We start from the raw sequence: 19132 nt of genomic DNA, 5'->3' as shown, positions 1-19132 counted from the left end.
ATGCATAAAGAGTCCCGAATCCCAGACCTAGAGGGGTATGCGGTACCTCTGTTAGGAAGAGAAGGCAGAAGAGCTGGGGTGTAGGCATCATGGGCGACTGCAGACTGACAATGGAAATCAGCATCGGAATCTCTGTCGGCTTGGTGTACGCTGCAAACAACAACAATTCAGTTAATTGGTTGCATTTCTTTAATATACAGTAATAACTAGACAGGAGACTGTACTTCCATGCTGTAGGCTTTCTGGCAGCTGAATTCAAGGACGACAGAGCTGTTGGCTCAACGTGATTGGCTAAACGCCAAGTAAGTCTTTCAAAACCTTTTCACTAACTACAGTACCTATCTGCAAGCCCTGGCCTGTGGTCAAAAAGGCAAACAGAGACCTTATCGTCTTTTCCAGAGATAGCAAAAGACTTATTTAAATGCAGTGTGCAAAGTGCACAAATGGCCACCATTGACAGATTTTTAATCCGGAGCCCAGTGCAGAGAGCAAGAGGGTGCAAGTGCTTTTAAACCTTTCAGTGAATTTACAGGGTTATAATAACAGACCTAAGTGTACTGATGGCCCATTGGGTCCCCTCTGTTATGCAATTTTAATATATCTCTGTCAGGGTCAGACCAGGGTCCCGGATACCTGAAAAAACCTGGAAAGCACCCCCTGTGTTTGTCCTCATGGACATTTGGTATGTAATGCAACAGCAGCTCAGTTTCAACTGCCCACTTCTAAAATCAGATGTTAGTACCCCAACTATGGAACTTGCACCCACAGGCTTACAATTATATCATGTAGTGTATCTCTCTGCAAATGAGCAGATCTTATTGTGTATGGACACCTTTAGATTATGGGTGTGCTTGGTGTTAATGCAAGTACTCAGCCCTGATTTCACAAGCGTGTGTCTAGAATGTCAGCTACATAGAAACACAAGAATGCAAAAAGGGAATTGGCGCCAAGGAACTAGGAAATGACACGTACTTTTGCCAATAACCAAAGGCATTCCAAATGCATCTATATACACACGATACCTCCCCAACTGTCCCGTTTTTCGCGGGACAGTCCGAATTTTGACAGCTCAACCCGTAGTCCTGAGTTTGTTACTGAAATGTCCCGACTTTGTCTTTGATCTCCTGCGTTGAACAACCAGAAAAAGATACAAAGATTCTAACTTAATTGGCTTTTGGCAGAGAGCCCAGAATAGATACTGAGATACTTTTGTGACAGTTTAATATAAGCAGGTCTCTTGGGAGAACGTACACTCACATCTTAAAGGGCAAATCACCTTCATTAGCAAAACTGTAATAACACAAAAACCACAGAAATGTGCTCAAGGTTTCATAACCTGCCAAATTTTGTAAAATGAACATGGTAATTAGGGGGAGTGGCCACCAAAATTGGCATGGTTAAAAATAGTGTATTTATAAAGCAAAGTATTTACTTCTTACGCCATCTTTCACAATCCCTGTAATCATCCGTTACAAAAAACTGCCCTGATATATTGATAAATAAAATATGTATTATATTTTTTTACCCTTCCCAGGCTACATGTAAGCTATTTCAATGAAATGAAAACAATTCAGGCAGGCAATTCAGCAGGCAATGGAATAATACCCAGAGCTCTAAAATCAGCACACAGCTTAATAGATAAGTTGGTGATGCTGATGCCCGACATTCTGACTGCAATGTGACTGCTGTTTTTCTTCTCAGCAGGATTCGGAATTTTTCAGCAGGATTTGGATTCAGCCAAATCCTTCTGCCCAGCTGAATCGAATCCAAATGTGCATATGCAAATTAGGGGCAGGGAGGGATATTGCTTGACTTTGTCACAAAACAAGGAAGTAAAAAATGTTTCCCCCTTCCCATCCCTAATTTGCATATGCAAATTAGGATTCCGATTCGGTTCTGTATGCGGCCAAATCTTTTGTGAAGGATTCGGGGGTTCGGCCGAATCCAAAATAGTGGATTCGGTGCATCCCTAGTATTTAATTTGGGATCACTATGTAGGAAGTCCATATTGCTGCAGAGCGTATCCCAAAACCATCTCTGCAAATAAATTGGCTAATATGGTTACACGTGTAACAGCAGATTAAACTGCTATTATTTTGCTGGACTATGAAATAACTAAACTGAAAATAGTGTTTTGAATGCTTCATATGTAAGTTCTGTTCCTCTAGTCTAAAGGGGTGGCTTCTGGTGTATTAATACTTTCTATGGGAAAATGATCTTTTGATTATTATTTGTGGTTTTTGAGTAATTTAGGTTTTTTTTTCTATACATATATAACAGCTCTCCCGTGTGCAATTTCAGCAATCTGGTTCCTAGAGTCCAAATTATCCTAGCAACCATGCACTGATTTGCATAAGAGACTGGAAAATGGATAGGAGAGGGCTTGAATAGAAATAGGAGTAATAAAAAGTAATAATAATACGTGTAGCCTTACAAAGCATTTGTTTTTTTTTTAGTGACCCCCATTTGAAAGCTGGAAAGAGTCAGAAGAAGGCAAATAATTCAAAAACTATAAAAAAGAAAACACAAGGCCAATTTAAAAGTTGCTTAGAATCAGCCATTCTATAACAAACTCAAAGTTAAGGGTAGGGCACACTGGACGATTCGGGGAGATTTAGTCAGCTGACGACTAATCGCCTCGTCTTTGCGGCGACCAATCTCCCTGAACGCCTTCCCTCACTCTTGCGCTGGCTAAAATGAAAAATTGCAGGCGCTAAAGCACATGCGGCGTTTCGTTTTCCAAAGTTGCCCAAAGTTTCCTCGTGAGGCAACTTCGGGCAACTTCAGAAAACGAATCGGCGTGTGTGCTTTAGCGCCAGCGATTTTTCATTTTAGCCAGCGCAAGAATGAGGGAAGACGTTCGTGGAGATTGGTCGCCGCAAAGACGAGGCAATTAGTCGCCAGGCGACTAAATCTCCCCGAATCGCCCAGTGTGCCCCTACCCTTACACCTCCAGTAGTTGACAAGATGTTGGTAGTTTTAGAACAGCGGCTGAAGCATACTGTACAAGTCAGACTGATATAAAACATAACTGACCTCCTCCTGCCTTACTGTAAACACTATGCCGCAGCCCCTTCCCAGAAATAAAGGCAATTCTATAAGGCACAACAGAGCTTAATTACTTTCCCTGTCCTACTTCATAACACCCCTTAAATAATGGGGACCCTGTCAGTGGGGGGAGGGAGGTAGGCACTGCAAGAAGACTGGGGTCCTAAACTATCTGGAAAAGAAATTGTAATTTGGGTCCCCAGCTGTTGGATACTGTAAGTTGTAGTTCAACAGTATCTACACTGCTTCAGATCAGGCATCGCTGATGATAAAAGACATTTATCCTGGCTATAAAATAAAGATGAATTAATTTCCACTAATACAAGTCAGATTTCTTACCAAGTGGATGTCTGATCCTACCCAAGTGTCATGATCCCTGTTAATATTCCCAGCTCTCTTACCCGTACAGGACCCCTGAGTTGGCTGTGCAAATATTTTCCAGATCTCTCCATCCGCCCACCAGCACCTCACAGCCCCTGTCCCAGAATGTCAGGCACATGTCTCTCAGTTGGGTCTCAGAGGTATTTAGGGATCCTGCCTGGCTGACTGTATGAGACCAGTTAGTGCTGCTGCTGAGCCCTGCTGTCGGTCTCCACTGCCTACAAGCCCTGACTTGTCCCCCAGCACATGTTCTACAGGAGAGGAGGCTCATAAAGTCTTCACCGCCTCCACAACCTAAAAATAATGTGAAAGCAGCGGCCAGCAACATGTCAGAGGATCCCAGCAGCACCCACACAATGGGGCCCTACTCATGCATGCCAGGATTTCATTTCATACACTGTGAAATATGTGTGTGTGTATGTACAGGGCACTGCAATGGGTGGGTTATCTCTTTGTTGCACCTCTAACGATGCTTTAAAGTATCCACTGCCCTATGCATAAAAATGTCGCCTCTACTATACAATATTAAGTATTGATGCACAGTTTAGATTGTAAGCTCTTGGTATAGCTGGGGCAGTTTCATTCTGGATTAAAATGATAAGGATTACAAACTGGATAATCTGTAATCTACACACTAAAACACATACACTGTGGGTTGTTGTTTTTTTGGGGGGGGCAGTTAACGTTTATTCCAAAGACACAACATATACAGAGTGTCCAGTTAAATTAAATATACAGTCAGTACTATGTATAGAGTGTAAAGCCCCCCCCCATCCCTCCAGCCACAGCATTCTGCGCCAGTATTGCGCCATGATCGCTAACGTTGCCCATGATGAAAGTCAGGGCATGATTGTCCCCATCCCGTTGCCCATTAGATAACATACATGACTATAAGGCAGAGGTGTATATATATATATATGCCCAGACATGTCTCTCGCTGTGCCCGTCCCCCTACCCCATAGGGATATGATCCCACGGGAGCGCACGCCGACTCCTGCCTGGGGTTACCTGGGTGCCGGGTCCATGTGATGTCCTGCAGCAGGTTCGGCTCATTCGGAACAAAGTTGATGAAATCGCTTGTAATCGCCGCAGATGATACACTACATCCCTGCCACATGGAACCAGCGCTCGACACGCCCTCGCAGTCCTATTGGATCGATTCCTGTCAATGGGCGTGGCTATGCAAATAAGCAGACGTAAACAAAGATCGGCAGGTTACTGTGTAGTGTGGATTCAGTGACAGGGAATGGCGGGATAGTGTGTGTGAGAGAGAAAGTCTTCTGACTTCTCATTCAAATCAGATAAAGTTGCTGTACAATGCTCAGAGCTGAGCACCCCGTAATATATATATAAAGACTTCCTAGAAAGAAATAATTGAGGCAGTGTCACATGAACTAGTTAAGACTTTTTTTTTTTGCTGCTAACAATGACAGCCATGATCACCTGCTATGTGAAAGGAACTCATTTTTCTAATAATTCAGGGCTTTTCTGTTCCAGATTGGGTTGCTGGAGTCTAGAGGAGGAGCAGATTACAAATAAAAAAGTGAATTATAATGTGAATTGTGAGTTACAGTCATTTACCACAGTAACTAGGCAGTGATTGGGTGGACACACTGGAAGATGAGCAGAAAGAAAACAATAAAAGGCAAGGGGTACATTGTTAGACAAGGGGTTCACAGTAAAGGTTGCTATAGACGCAAAGATCCACTCGTTTGGCGACATCGTCAAACGAGCGGATCTTTTCCCGATATGCTATTAACGAACATGGCTATATTGGGGGTAATCAGAACGTTCTGCCGTAAGGACAAACTATCCGATTACGTTGCGCAATGGGCTCCGGCGGGATCGGTCGGGTCAAAATCAAACCTGTCCAATCGACCGATCTCCGCCGGACGAATGATGTCGGCACTCTCCACACACTATCCGAAAATCGTACGAATCCTCGATTCGTACGATAGGATCTCTGCGTCTATGGCCAGCTTTAAGCTGGGCATAGACGCACGGATTTTCAGACCATGGGGCAGATTTACTAAAGGGCGAAGTGGCCATCGCTAGCGTAAATATGCCAGAAACCTCATTCACAGGGAGATCGCCAATTTACTAACAGGCGTAAAGGACAATTTGCTAATGTTGGAGCACATTGCTAGCGAATTTTCGCGCCTTATCGCCAGTCGAATTTTCACTCAGTCGAACGATCGTTACTCCGCAAATCCACTAAAGTGCGAATTTTACAGAAAGATACCTCTTTCACCCAAGTTTTCTTCGCCAGCTTAGACCTGGCGAACTGATAAGACGAAGCTACATCCTCCTCAATCTTATGTCAGTGACATCATATATCCTGTATGCCGAAAAGTCATAAAAATGATAAAAACGCTGGTGTTTTTTTATGTTTGAAAGAAGGGTTGTCTTTAAAAGTTGTAACTATTGAAAATGTTTTTTTTATATTATTGTTTTAACATTTTTTTTTTTACCATTTCAGGGGCATGCCACATTTGTTTTAGGGTGGGCTCTTAGAAAATCTCTTTTGTCTTTATTTTGCTTCCTTGGAAATTTTTAATAATGAGTGGCCGCTTCAAGCAATTGCACCAATATCTCAAACAAAGACATATATAAGGCCTATATGAACCCGCCCTATTCAAATGGCAGTAATGAACGTTTGCAAAAGTATGAAATGCTTGCGCTGATGAATTAACGCTAGTGAGACTTCACCAGTGTTTGGCTGCAGAGACGCAACTTCGTATTATAGTAAATTAGCATAGTGGTAATGAATTTGTGCCTGACAAAGTAGCACGAAGTGTGGCAAATTTGCCCTTTAGTGAATTTGCCCCCATGTGCGGAAAATTTGTCAGATAATAACTATGCATGTATTGCCTATCTGACAATATCCATGGCTGACAGTCGCTACTATTTCCAGAACATAACTTTTGTACGATTGCCATCAATTGATGTCTGGAACATAGTCTGATTTATTTTTCCGATTTTAATCCTACAATTTAAATCTGAATGATTGTTTTTAGATTGTTGCATTAAAAAGAGGGCTGGCAGAGGGGCAATTCAAGAGGGGGACACAGGTTGTGCCATTAGTCATAACCCCAAGTTCATGCAAGGGGGTGGAGGGGGGGGCCCCCAGGACCAGGAGGGAGTAATGCACAGGGGGGCCCCAGGACCAGGAGGGAGTAATGCACCTGCTTAAGTTGAGGCACCTATGAGTCTGGTCATCCTGTGAGCACAAAGGAATACTTTCATCAGAAACCATTATATACTGTATTATAACCACATCATGAAAGGCCCTTGATTCAAAATGCACTTCTGTATAGCAGCACTGCTGCCTTATTCGTGTTCCCAATTTCACTGTGGCCTGCGTCAATTGCTGCAAAAAAAAAAAGGGAACACGTCACTCTCACGTCAAGCAGCCCAGCGGCAATCAAACCAACTGCAACTGTGTCCGATCCACGTTAAAGTGCAAGTGTTGCTGCTAAGTTGTACTATACTGTGGTCAGACTGTGCTTTCAGATGTAATGCAGGAGAGAGAGGCAAAGAAATGAAAGGTATGAACTGGGTGAATTTGAGAAGTGTGAATGTATGTACGGTATATTTTTACTTGTATAGCGCACCTTGAGGGTAAAGCACTGTACAGCAAAACAATAAATTAGTAGTAAAAAATAAGGGGTCACTGCATTAATAAGTAACAAGTGCATTATTAGAAACAAAATTCACATACATATGAAATATAATTACACTACAGATTAAGTGCTCAATGTCAAGGACACAAAAGGATGGAGGACCCTGCCCCATAGGTAGGGTTGCCACCTTTTTTGGAAAAAAATACCAGCCTTCCTATATATTTAGATTTTGTCCCTATTAATAACATTGGGGTCAAGCATCATTTTTAACGGTCAGGCAGGCAAAATACTCGCCAGAAGGCAACTCTACCCATAGGGTTTACAGTCTAAATGAGAGGTTAACTCACAGACTCAATGCGGAGGGGTATTAAGTGCTGTAGATCTGAGATGGATGTGGGTTTTGTGTAGACTTGAGTTTCCCATTAAAATTTATTGACAATGCTTATGCTTGAATGGTAGAATCTGTTTCGTGGTATTCCCCATACTATTTCTATTTCCTTTCTGGCAAAAAACATAAACCAGTGTTATTTTAAGGCAGGGAGTTTAGATATACTTCCAAGCAGCACTAAATTTATGTCTGGCACTGCCCTAGGCACTGGCCCTCAGTCCACCCTCTCACTTTTTGTACGTGCTCAGGACGATAATGAAAGTGAGGTTTACCCTAAGACCCCTTAGCACTATTGCCAGATTTAGTTGCAGCATCAAACGACCTCCCCACCAAAGCTGCCACTCTATGCACTGTCCCCTTAAGTGCCAGTATAGAAAATACGGAATGCTGGAAAAGTATGGCACTCAGCAAAAATTATTTCAGGCTGATGTTTTTATAAGGAATAGGGGAGCCTGTCTGGACTAGAAAGTTGCACCAGTTACAGCACGCCTTGCAGAAAATATTGCACAAAATAAGTAATGAGATAAATACATATTACACAATAGAAATATGTTTGAAGATCAGTAATTATATGGCTTACTTTCACATTGTAACAACACAAGATTTTTCATTTTAAAGGCACCCACCTCTGTCCCACTGGGGAAAAAATCCAGACGTGGATTGGCTTTGGCCCTGGGTGGTGCGTTATGGTGCGAGGTCCAGAGGGAATGAGTACTAAGGGGCACAATTTTTTTACCGCTTAGTCCTCCTGCAGTTGTGGTAGGGGCAGTAGTAAATGAGGCTCATGGTCTCATCCTGAAAAACTCAAACATATAATCATTCATTTACAAACAGTGATTGGCGTGCATATGCATTCTAAATGACACAAACTCATCTTCACTTAGAAACAAATACCCCCCTCATTTTTTTATACACTTTTGTATACATACTAACTTTTTCGCAATCATTCTCCTGCTTCACACAGGACATTTCTGACATTGGTCTTCTCCTTGTTATTAGTAATCCACCCATATGTTTTAATCCCCCCTGCACAGTAAATGACTTAAAGAAGGTAAATGCTCGTTTGAATAACTGACTTGTTGTTAAGGGGAGAACGTCAGGGGATTTGACTGGATTACTGTGCTGCATATGTCGATAGTGAGTACTTTAATGGGTTCATTTAAGAGCACAAGTGCAGAATGCAATTCCAAATGCAATTTGGTATTTATTTCTACCCACAATTCCAGCATAATTTCCACTATGAGGTGACAATGTGCAACCAAAGCACTATAATGTGTGCAGTTGCACATGCGCATGCTCATTATAAATTTAATTTTTTTAAAAATGGTTAGGATATTGTAATTTCTGACGTTTGTCTTCAATATGACATCTGTGTAAGACTCTTTAGGCACAAGTTTATTGCATCCATTGATTCTGGCAGCTGAGGGAACCCTGAAGCTACTGCCACCAGTCACAGGCACCTGCAGAAATGCAAGGAGCAGCTTTAAGGAAAACCTTAAATATAATTTTTTTTGTGTAATGACTACGAACAATTTGCTTGACTGCAAATGACTCCAAGGGGCACATTTACTTAGCTCGAGTGAAGGAATAGAATGAAAAATACTTTGAATTTCAAAGTTTTTTTTGGCTTTTTCGACCTTCGACTACGACTTTGAATCGAACGATTCAAACTAAAAATCGCTCGACTATTCAACCATTCGATAGTCAAAGTACTGTCTCTTTAAAAAAAAAAACTTCGACCACCTACTTCGCCAGCTTAAACCTACCGAGCACCAATGTTAGCCTATGGGGACCTTCCCCATAGTAATTTCTTATCTAAGGAAAATCGTTCGATCGATGGATTAAAATCCATCGATCGAATGATTTTTCCCTCGATATTCGACCCATAGTAAATGTGCCCCCTAATGTCTGCTTGAATTATTGTGTCAGCAGGGTCGGACTGCACCCTCCCCCAGACCCAGGGAAAATCCTAGTGGGCGCTGACCCTGTTAGGCCCTGCTATCTGCCCTCAAGCCAGCTGCCCTCAGTCACCACTGTTCTCCACTGCCATGCATTCCGCTGTGGAACACACCCCCATCTTTAATTTTTAACAGCAATGTAAGAAACGGAGCAGAAGCGGCTTTGGCTGGGGCAGAGTGGGAGCCATGAGCAGCTTTGGATGGTTGGTGGGCCCTTGGGTGGATGGGTGGTGAGAAAAGCGGGCAGGCACCACTCCGGAACACCAAAAATCAGTCAGTAGAATCCAGAAGTCCACATTTTTTGGTGAAATAGTACAAAAAATCTTTATTTACATCATGTATAAAAAATAAAAGCCTGACGCGTTTCGTGTCCCCCAAGGACACTTAATCATAGGCATAGGGTGGTTAGCCCTTGTGTGTGTGGGGGGGGCACCGGTACCCCAGTCCTACTCTGCTTGTCAGTTTTGCCACTATCAACATCTCTGTGTCAACACTCCAATACAACGATATATATCCATTATCCAGAAACCCATTATAAAGAAAGCTTCGATGTTACGGAAAGGCCAACTCCCATAGACTCCGTTTAAACCAAATAATCCAAATTTTTAACAAAGAATTTCTTTTTATATGTAATAATAAAACAGGACATTCTTCTTGATCCCAACTAAGATTTTATTAATCCTTTTTGGAAGCAAAAACAGCCTATTGGGTTTATTTAATGTTTACATGATTTTCTAGAAGACTAAGTATGAATATCCAAATTATAGAAAGATCCATCATCCAGAAAACCCCAGGTCCTGAGCATTCTGGATAAGAGATATATATAAAGCTTATTATTACTTGCAACTCAACCGTAAATTAGAGGTGATCTGAGCAACCTAAGCTGCATTGCCATCTACCTTCCTACGTCTTTCTCTCTTTTTCTGACTTATGTATATATTTATATATTATCTACTTCATCCCTCACTCCCACAGCAGCATCTCTGTGTATCCCTACCAGTCCCCTCTCTCATCCCACACACCCTTCAGTCACACTTGTCAACGGCATCTGTTCTCTATATCTCCCTAGTCATTTTCAGCAGCCCCTCGCTTGTCCTCCATGTTTTGTCTGTCAGCCTGTCTAGCCCACTGCATAGCTTTCATTCCTCTTTCCATCACCCTATTTCATTAACCATTTCCCAAGTATTCTACAAAGTTTCTAGGAAAAATGCAGGGTTGAGAAACATAAAGAAAAAAAAACTCACTAAACATAGAAAAAGTAAACGGGTAAAGACTACATATTATGAATTAGGGATGCACCAAATCCATAATTTTGGGGTTTCTCTGAATAATGTATCCTCTACATGAGATTCAGTTGAACTGAATCAAATCCAAACCCTTTTTTTTTTCATTTTGAAATCTGCAAACAAAAAAAAAAAGGCATGTTTCAGTTGACCAGGATTTTCAAGTCACTTAGGGGGTTATTTATCAAAGTCCGAATGCCAAAAACCTGAAAAATTCGATTTTTTTTTTTTTACTATGAAATTCAAATTTTTAGTGGAAAAAAAAACCTTGAGGGTGTTAAAAGTCTTAATAAAAAAGTACTCCAACTAAGACCTGCCGAGTTCATGTAGAAGTCAATGGGAAAAGTGCTGAAGATATCCTGATTTGCCCTGGGTTTCGCACAAATGGGGCAAATTCACTAAACGCCGAAGCGCCTAACGCTAGCGTGAATACACCAGTGTAGCGCATTTTCGTTAATTCGCCGATTCACTAATGGATGCTGGCATAAATTCGCTAGTTTTACTTCGCACCCTTACGCCTGGCGAATTTACGCAACGGACGTAACTACGCAAACTCACTAACGTGCGAATGATTATGAACGCTACCTTTTACACCAGACATCCTTCGCCACCTCAGACCAGGCGAAGTGCAATAGAGTAGATAGGGATTGCTTAAAAAAAAATTCAACATTTTTCTAAGTCCCAAAATACGCTGGCGTTTTTTCAATTTTTATGGGTGATAGGCTGAAAAAGATCGAAAATTTTTTTGGGGCTACCCTCCTTCCTCCCTACATTTGCTAACTCATGGCAACTTAACTATGTGTAGGGCAAAATAAAAATTTTATTTGCTGTTTTGAAGGTTTCCCAGGCTTGTGTAGTGATGCTACATATACCTCCATTGTAACTTGAATTTGGCTCTGTATGCAAATTAAGCATCGCTAGCGTAACTTCGCTTTGCTTGGCGAATTAACGCCAGCGCAACTTCGCAACCTTATGCTACCCCTCAGCGCAACTTTGGATTTTAGTGAATTTGCGTAGCACTGGCGAAAATAAGTGTGGCGAAGCGCGGCGAAGCGGACGCTGGCGCAATTACACATCTTAGTGAATGTCCCACATAGTGGTTTTCGGGCTAAAATACGATTTTAGTGAGTTTTTTACCATACAGGAATTTTTGGAAAAATGTATTGATTAATAAAGGGAAAAAAACCTGTTTGGAATTGGTTGGAGTAGCTTTAAGAAAATAATGAGATATTTTCGGATTTTATTAAATAACTCCCTTAAATTTAACACAAAAACTACCAGGATTCATCAAATTCCCAAACAAAATCATATATGCACTGCATCTCTAAATAAAATCTACAGTTTTACTAAGAACCCCGCAAGCATAACATGACTAAGCAAGAGAGATCAAATGTTGAAGCACAAGGTTGCAATACAATGTTATATATAAGTCATACACCTAACAATGAGTGGCCGTATTGAGTCCAAACCATTCTAGAAATGAAGCCATGAGGCTATTGGATGATCTTTCCACTTACAGTATGAATCCGTCCCTTTTGATTATGCTAAAAAATGAAATAAGGTTATAGATCTTTAGTTCATTTAGCTTGATATAAAAGACTGATTGGTGATAGTGGAGGATCCAGTAATACCTATTTTTCATAGGAACCAATGCTTTACATATTTGAAGGCAGGGACCCCAGGAACGGGTATTGGTTCAGGTATTGATATACCTTTTTAGCTAAACCAGACTTATAACCCCACATTTAGAATAGGCTGCAGGAGAATGCTGACAAATTCTGAAGATGGTATTATTAGCAACATTGTGTAATATGTGAATAATTGAAGTGTTACGCATGCTTTTAAGTTATTGCTATTTCCCACTTTGGTCTTTCTTAAATACCTTTAAAAGGATTTATATATTAACTCTGGCCTTAGTAGCGGTGAGTCATATCTATTTTCAGTACTGTAATCACCCTGCAGAAATCCTCATTCCAGATTTGATTCTCATAGTATCATTTCTTGGGAACAAGGCTGAAAAAGTGGCTAAATATTAAAAGAATACACTTGGCTTCCATTGCCTTTATATGTAAAAAAAAAAGTCCCTATTCACTGAGACCTTAAAGCAACTCAGGTCAGACTTTCTAGGTAATGATCTCTTTGAGCAGTCCCAGCATCTTAGTGGTCTTTGAGAGCTTATTAGTAGTGAATACTTTGTCCAGTCAAATCAAAGAACAGCAGCTGTAGGAAAATTTATAGAAAACACTATAATACATCCCAAAATTTACCTCACCATTGTGCAGCCAGCACTACAGTACCTTTAGCAATTAGTATAATAGGCTGTGGTAAGTGATTGTAAAGGTTAACTACCAACACAGTGCAGTGTACAAAGTACAATTTTCTGTGCAGATTGCAAATTTTTTATCCATAATGCAATGTTTTCCCCATAAAACCAGTATGAATGCACTCAGGGCCATATCTAGGGGTAGACAGAAGAGGGGGCGTTAAGCACATACCTCATTTCAGCTACTCCTGGTCCAGACCCTTGTTCCCCCTCCAGCACCCCCCCCCTCCCGACTGGCTTGGCCCGGGCATTAATGCACTTTTATGCATTGTTCCATGAATTGGGTGTAAGCTGAGGCTAACATTTTCAGGATCAAGCCATGGCCTTGTGGGATTGTCTAGCAAAAAGGGGGCTTCGAGAGAGGAAAATCAGCCATGCATGTGAGTGGGCTGTTTACACCTCCATGTCATCTCTTTTGACTAAGAAGGAGGTTTTAAAAGAGGCTTTAGTAAGGGCCATAATATGGATGCTAGTCACCTGTTCAGGTTGACTTCTACCTATTTGATGGGGAGTAAACTTAGGGGAAAATTTACGATGTGACTAATGTGGGCGAAAATTCGTCATTTCGGTACTTCGCTGATTTACTAACAGTCGCTGGCGTAACTTCGCTAGTGAAGGATATAGACACTAGATATATAGATTTTACTGAACGTTACCTCTTGCGCCAGACTTGCCTTCGCCACCTCAGACCAGGCGAAGTGCAAAAGAGTAGATAGGACCTCCTCAAAATTTAGTTGAAAAATTTTCCAAAAAACGTTGGAGTCTTTTCCTTTTTTTCAGGGTGATAGGCTGCAAAAGAGCGTAATTTTTTTTTGGGGTAACCGGCTTCCCCCCTACATTCCCTAACATATGGCACATAAACTATACACTGGGCTCATGTGTAGGGCATTATAACAACTCTATTTTCTTTTATTAAGCTTCCCTGTGTAATGTAATGTATTTGCTGCAACATATACATCCATTCAACTTTAACTTCCCGCCGTATGCAAATTAGCCGTTAGCGCAACTTCGCTCTGCTTGCCGAATTAAAGCTAGCGCAACTTTGCCAGCGTTCGGCGCCCTGGACACAAGTTTACATGTTAGTGAATTAGCGTTGTCTGTGCAAATTTCCACCTTGCGAAGTGTTGCACTGCCTGCGAAGCCGTTGCTGGCGAATTTTTGGCGCTTGGTAAATTTGCCCCTTAGACTCGACAGGGAGGGTGGAGTTTACTGCAAGATCATATTTTAAATATAAATATAAAATATTCCATCCCTTGTTTATACACAGCTGGGGTCCCATCATAGGCAAAGTTTTATTCAAGGAGCTCCTGCATCTTGGTGATGGAATCTTATCAAGATTCTCCTATCCTTGTTTATGTGAATTTTGTGGTCATAGCCTCATTGCACCAAGCCTAGTAGTTTAAAATTTGGTGGTGAGCACAGTTTTCCCTTTTTTGCTATTATCAAGGTGCCCCCCCAAGATGCCTAACATGCAACTATATACAGTATATAAGCCTCTACATTCATTTAAACCTACTGAAGGTGCAAGGATATAAAACATGAAATGTTCTGATAATTGCAAAACCATGTGTGTGGTCTATTTGGCCACATGTGTATGTGGATCCCAGTGCATTGGAAAAACATAGTGGATGTTGGCAAAAAGCATAATGGAACATATGAATGGTATTGCACATAATGATAAAGATTCTTCAGTATATATACATTGTGTAGAAAAACAGAATGAACTTCCAATAGTGTCTTTTCAGAATATCGATAGGGACTTCCCTATGGTGAGGAATAGAGAAAAAATCCGTTAATGCACAAAGGCTTTTTCGATGTTTGCATTAACTACAGTACATCCCAATGGTCTCAACAAAGACTGGGAAATCTTTTTTTAGACAGTTTATTATTGTTTGCACTAAATAGGAACAATTACAATTGCAAGCTATCAGTGTTCCAATGTATGATACATGCAATATTTTTTAATGTGTACATGTTTTTAATTATCCAAAGCAACATATCTGTTTCCTGCTAGTAACAATATCTATACCCATTTTTTGTCAAGGATGATTGTCACAACTTTGATGAAAGGCTTCGATAAATTGTTGCCATTTGGGTTGTTTGCTTTTAAGAGCAATGGCACACCAGGAGATTAATCTCTGCTTCTGTGAGCAACTAATCCCCTGAAATCTCTAGTAAAAGCTTTCCCATAGACAATAATGTGAATCACTGGTGCTAAAATCCATGGATTACTTGAAGTTTCCTCTTGTAGCAACTAAATCCACCACTGGTTTTTAGTCCTATAAGGCCAGAGACACACGTGGAGTTTCAGGGGGATTTAGTTGTGACAAATTGCCTCTTCTTCGGGCAACTAATCTCCCCGAACTGCCTTCCCGCCGGCTAGAATGTAAATTGCCGGCGGGATGGCATTCGGAACTCTTCGATCGACTTCGGAAAGCGAAGTGCTTTGAGTATCATCCTGCCATCGATTTCGATTTTAGCCAGCAGTAAGGCATTGTGGGGAGATTGGTCGCCCGAAGAAGAGGCGATTTGTCGCTGGGCGACTAATCTTCCCGAATCTCCATGTGTGTCACTGCCCCAATACTGTTTCTGTATATGGACTGTGCTATTGACTTAAACCAAATATATATTGTATTTCCCTTTCAGTGTCACCTACATCTCATTGCATACATATCTTCATTAGCTCATCATCACATATTAAACCATTGAAATCATCTCTTCCTGTTCTATGAGTCAACATTTCCCTATGATCTCACCTGCAATTCACAACCAGCTATTCTTTGCATACTAAATAGAAGCATCTCTTTTATTTAAAACAGTTCTGGATTTATATGTAAGAAGCAAGTCATTGCTTTTTGTTTTTAGTGTGTGTGAGGATAGTCGTGGAGAAAATGAAGGCTTCAACTATTGTTGTGAGCAGGTGTGCCAGTCTGTTTTAGCAATAACTGCTTCATTTAGACTGAATTTCTAAGGGGTCATTTACTGATGCACTTAACACATTTCTTCTTAAAAGACACAACTCCATCCCACAGTATATTATAGAGCCCCCTTGCCTAAATCTGATTGCTGAATTAATGTTTTAAATTAACTGGGGTCTCCTTTTAAAGTTGGCGCAATTCCCCTTTCGTTGCGGCTGCTATTTTAGTTATAAATACGTCATAAACTTGGTGTCGTGGAACTAAATGTGCATGTGCCAAGTTTCCGACTCCCCCTAGACATGAGAATATTTAAGACTCTCAGGCATTGATACAAATAGAAACATTGCCTGCCCTGACCTTTGCCAATCTGCCACATTGTCCAGCCCAACATCTAGCATGGGCATCTTGGTTGCCTGCCTTAGGCATGAAATTCACAATATTAATGTATATAGGAGTTCTATGTAGCACCCAGAGTATAAAAGAGGCATTCAGTGCTGCACAGTGACTGCTACCCATGCTACTCACTCTTTGCTTGACAAATCTTGACAGAAAGTATTTTTTCTCAAGAGTTTTTAACTGTACGTTGAAAAAAATGTATTTGAATTAGGGGCCTAATGGGGCCCTATACCTCCTGCCCCCCCTGCAGCCACAGGGTCTGCTTCCTCTGTAGTTACGCCCTTGTTGGCAATCGAGCTATAGCTTTATTGTCTCTTTATTGTCTCACAGTGTGTCCAAGATTCCAAAATGTCTGGTTTCTTTTTTACCTTCTCATCAACTCATACTCCCCATACAGCTGAGATCACAGTTGCTTCAACACATTTTCTGCAGTCTTTTCTAACCTTTTATTTAATTGACCCACACGGTGTCAGGCAAATGTTTTCGTGACCCAACTGAATCACAGTTATTTATGATCCTCTCTTTATTTACTTGGGTCTATTATCGGAAGATGTTTCACTACAATAGGCTTAAAGGGATGGTTCACTTTTAGTACGTTATATTATGGCTAATTCTAACTTTTCAATTGGCCTTCATTTTTTCTTTTTTATAGTTTAATTATTTGCCTTCTTATTATGACTCTTTCCAGCTTTCAAATGAGAGTCACTGATCCCATTTAAAAACAATGGCTCTGTAAGGCTACAAATGTATTGTTATTGCTACTTTTTATTACTCCTCTTTCTATTCAGTCCTATTCATATTCCAGTCTCTTATTCAGATCAATGCATGATTATTAGGGTAATTTGGACCCTATCAACCCGATTGCTGAAACTGCAAACTGGAGAGCTGCTGAAAAAAAGCCAAATCACTTTTTCTTGTGGGATTTATAGAATCGCATTTATCAATGGGTGAAAAAAAATCCCTTAGGAATGAATAGAAAATGGGTGAGTGTTTTCTGTGATGAGCTCTAATTTCACAGTCTCTTGGAGGCAGATTTACTAAGCTCGAGTTTTTTTGGGTACTTCGACCATCAAATGGGTCAAATTCGATCGAATCGAATGATTCGAAGTAAAAATCGGTTGACTATTCGACCATTCGATAGTCGAAGTACTGTCTCTTTAAAAAATACTTCGACTACATACTTCGCCACTTTAAACCTACCGAGGTTCAATGTTAGCCTATGGGGACCTTCTAACATTTTTTTGATAGAATAAAAATACTTCGAACGATCGCTTAAAATCGTTCGAAGGATTTTATCGTTCGATCTAACGATTTTTTCTTTGATTGTTTGGGCAAAGCATTTGCGCTAAATCCTTCGAATTCTATATTCGAATTCGAAGGATTTAACTTCGAGGGTCGAATTCGAGGGTTTATTAACCCTCAAAATTCGACCCTTGATAAATGTGCCCCTTAGTGTCCACACTGGAGATAATTAACTGTGGAGAAAATCTGTAAAAAATGTTTCTTAAAGAGGTTGTTCACCTTTTAGTATGATGTAGAGAGTGACAATTTACAGTTGGTTTTCATTTTTTATTATTTGTGGTTTGAGTTATTCATCTTTTTATTCAGCAACTCCCCAGCTTGCAGTTCAGTAATCTGGTTGCTAAGGTCCAAATTACACTAGAAACCATGCATTAATTTGAATGAGAGACTGGAATATGAATAGGAGAGGGCCTGAATAGAAAGATGAGTAATAAAAAGTAGCAATAAATATAAATTTGTATCCTTACAGAGCATTTATTTTAGCATTTGAAAGCTGGAAAGAGTAAGAAGAAGAAGTAGAAGGAAAATCATTCAAAAACTATACAAAAGAAAAAATGAAGGCCAAATGAAAAGTTGCTTAGAATTCTATAACATACTAAAAGTTAATTTTAAGGTAAACCACCCGTTTAAACTTGACATTGTTTAGAGTTTTTCTACACTATAGTGTATAAAAACATTTGGTTGTATTTTTCTCATTCTTGTTATAAGCTTTGTAAGCTTTGCCACCAACTCGCTAAGCCATTCAAAACTAGGAGCACCTAGTAAATCAATTTTGTTTTGCTATTGAGTTTAGTAAAGCTCAGGGTGCATGTGCAATAGGGCAGGAAGGGGCTGCTGCTGAATCAACTAATGTATCTCATAAATACACGTGTGATTCAGCAAAAATCATTAAAAAAATGTACAATACGATTTTTCTTGTGTTTTTCCCCCCAAACTGATTAAATTGTGCTTTTTTAATAATAAATAAGGTCAAAAAAAAAGTTTGGTAAGACTTTTATAATTTTAATTTAAATACTCAAATTCGGATAAATCGGATTATCCTGATTTTGATAAAAAGGCCCTAAATGTCCCCTTGATTTAAAATTCTGGTTCTAAATTACAAATGTTCAATATATGATTCTTGCCAACACACTCTGTCTACAAATAGCCTAGTCTGTGCCTAGTCTCGTCCCTTGGTATCACCTCCCACCTACATTTCTCTCATTGCTTCTTTTAGTCTGACTTCCTCCTTCATTTCTCACATTCAATAACTCCCTCAATACACATCACTTAAGGGCAATGGTTTTTCACTTTTCTTCGGAGGGGACAGGGATAAGGGCCACTTTGTGGTCCATCATTTATTAAAGAACTCCTTTACTACTTAACCCAGTTCTCCCTAGATCTTACCCTAAATAGTGCTGAGGCTGGGCCACACATTACTGCTTTGGGTCCCTTTTGTCACATTTAAAATCTATGGCTTATGCCTACGGAACATAGTGGGGCCGATTCATGAAGCTCGAGTGAAGGATTCGA

At 40.4% G+C, this 19132-nt stretch overlaps 1 protein-coding gene across 7 annotated transcripts in view; it reads right to left on the bottom strand.

Annotated features, from left to right (window-relative positions):
- The window catches only part of eda2r.L (ectodysplasin A2 receptor L homeolog), a 251666-nt gene that overhangs the window by 13751 nt on the left and 218783 nt on the right, over positions 1 to 19132 (bottom strand). For 4 of the 7 annotated variants that reach the window (XM_018241095.2, XM_018241094.2, XM_018241096.2 and 1 more), the window contains 5 exons: positions 8067 to 8235; positions 6615 to 6799; positions 4873 to 4942; positions 4438 to 4607; positions 47 to 150 (listed from right to left, as the gene is read on the bottom strand). In XM_018241095.2, coding sequence (XP_018096584.1) covers positions 47 to 150; positions 4438 to 4546 — 213 coding nt within the window. In that variant the 5' untranslated portion in view covers positions 4547 to 4607; positions 4873 to 4942; positions 6615 to 6799; positions 8067 to 8235. Of the gene's footprint in view, positions 1 to 46; positions 151 to 972; positions 1746 to 3449; positions 4386 to 4437; positions 4608 to 4872; positions 4943 to 6614; positions 6800 to 8066; positions 8236 to 19132 lie in introns of those variants that run through there. The other 3 variants (XM_041572642.1, XM_041572640.1, XM_018241099.2) reach the window with 3 other exon arrangements.

This window comes from Xenopus laevis, chromosome 8L (assembly GCF_017654675.1).
Source record: "Xenopus laevis strain J_2021 chromosome 8L, Xenopus_laevis_v10.1, whole genome shotgun sequence".
NCBI lineage: Eukaryota > Metazoa > Chordata > Amphibia > Anura > Pipidae > Xenopus > Xenopus laevis.
Note: the sequence above shows the minus strand (reverse complement) of the source record. Positions and strands in the feature narration are given on the sequence as shown.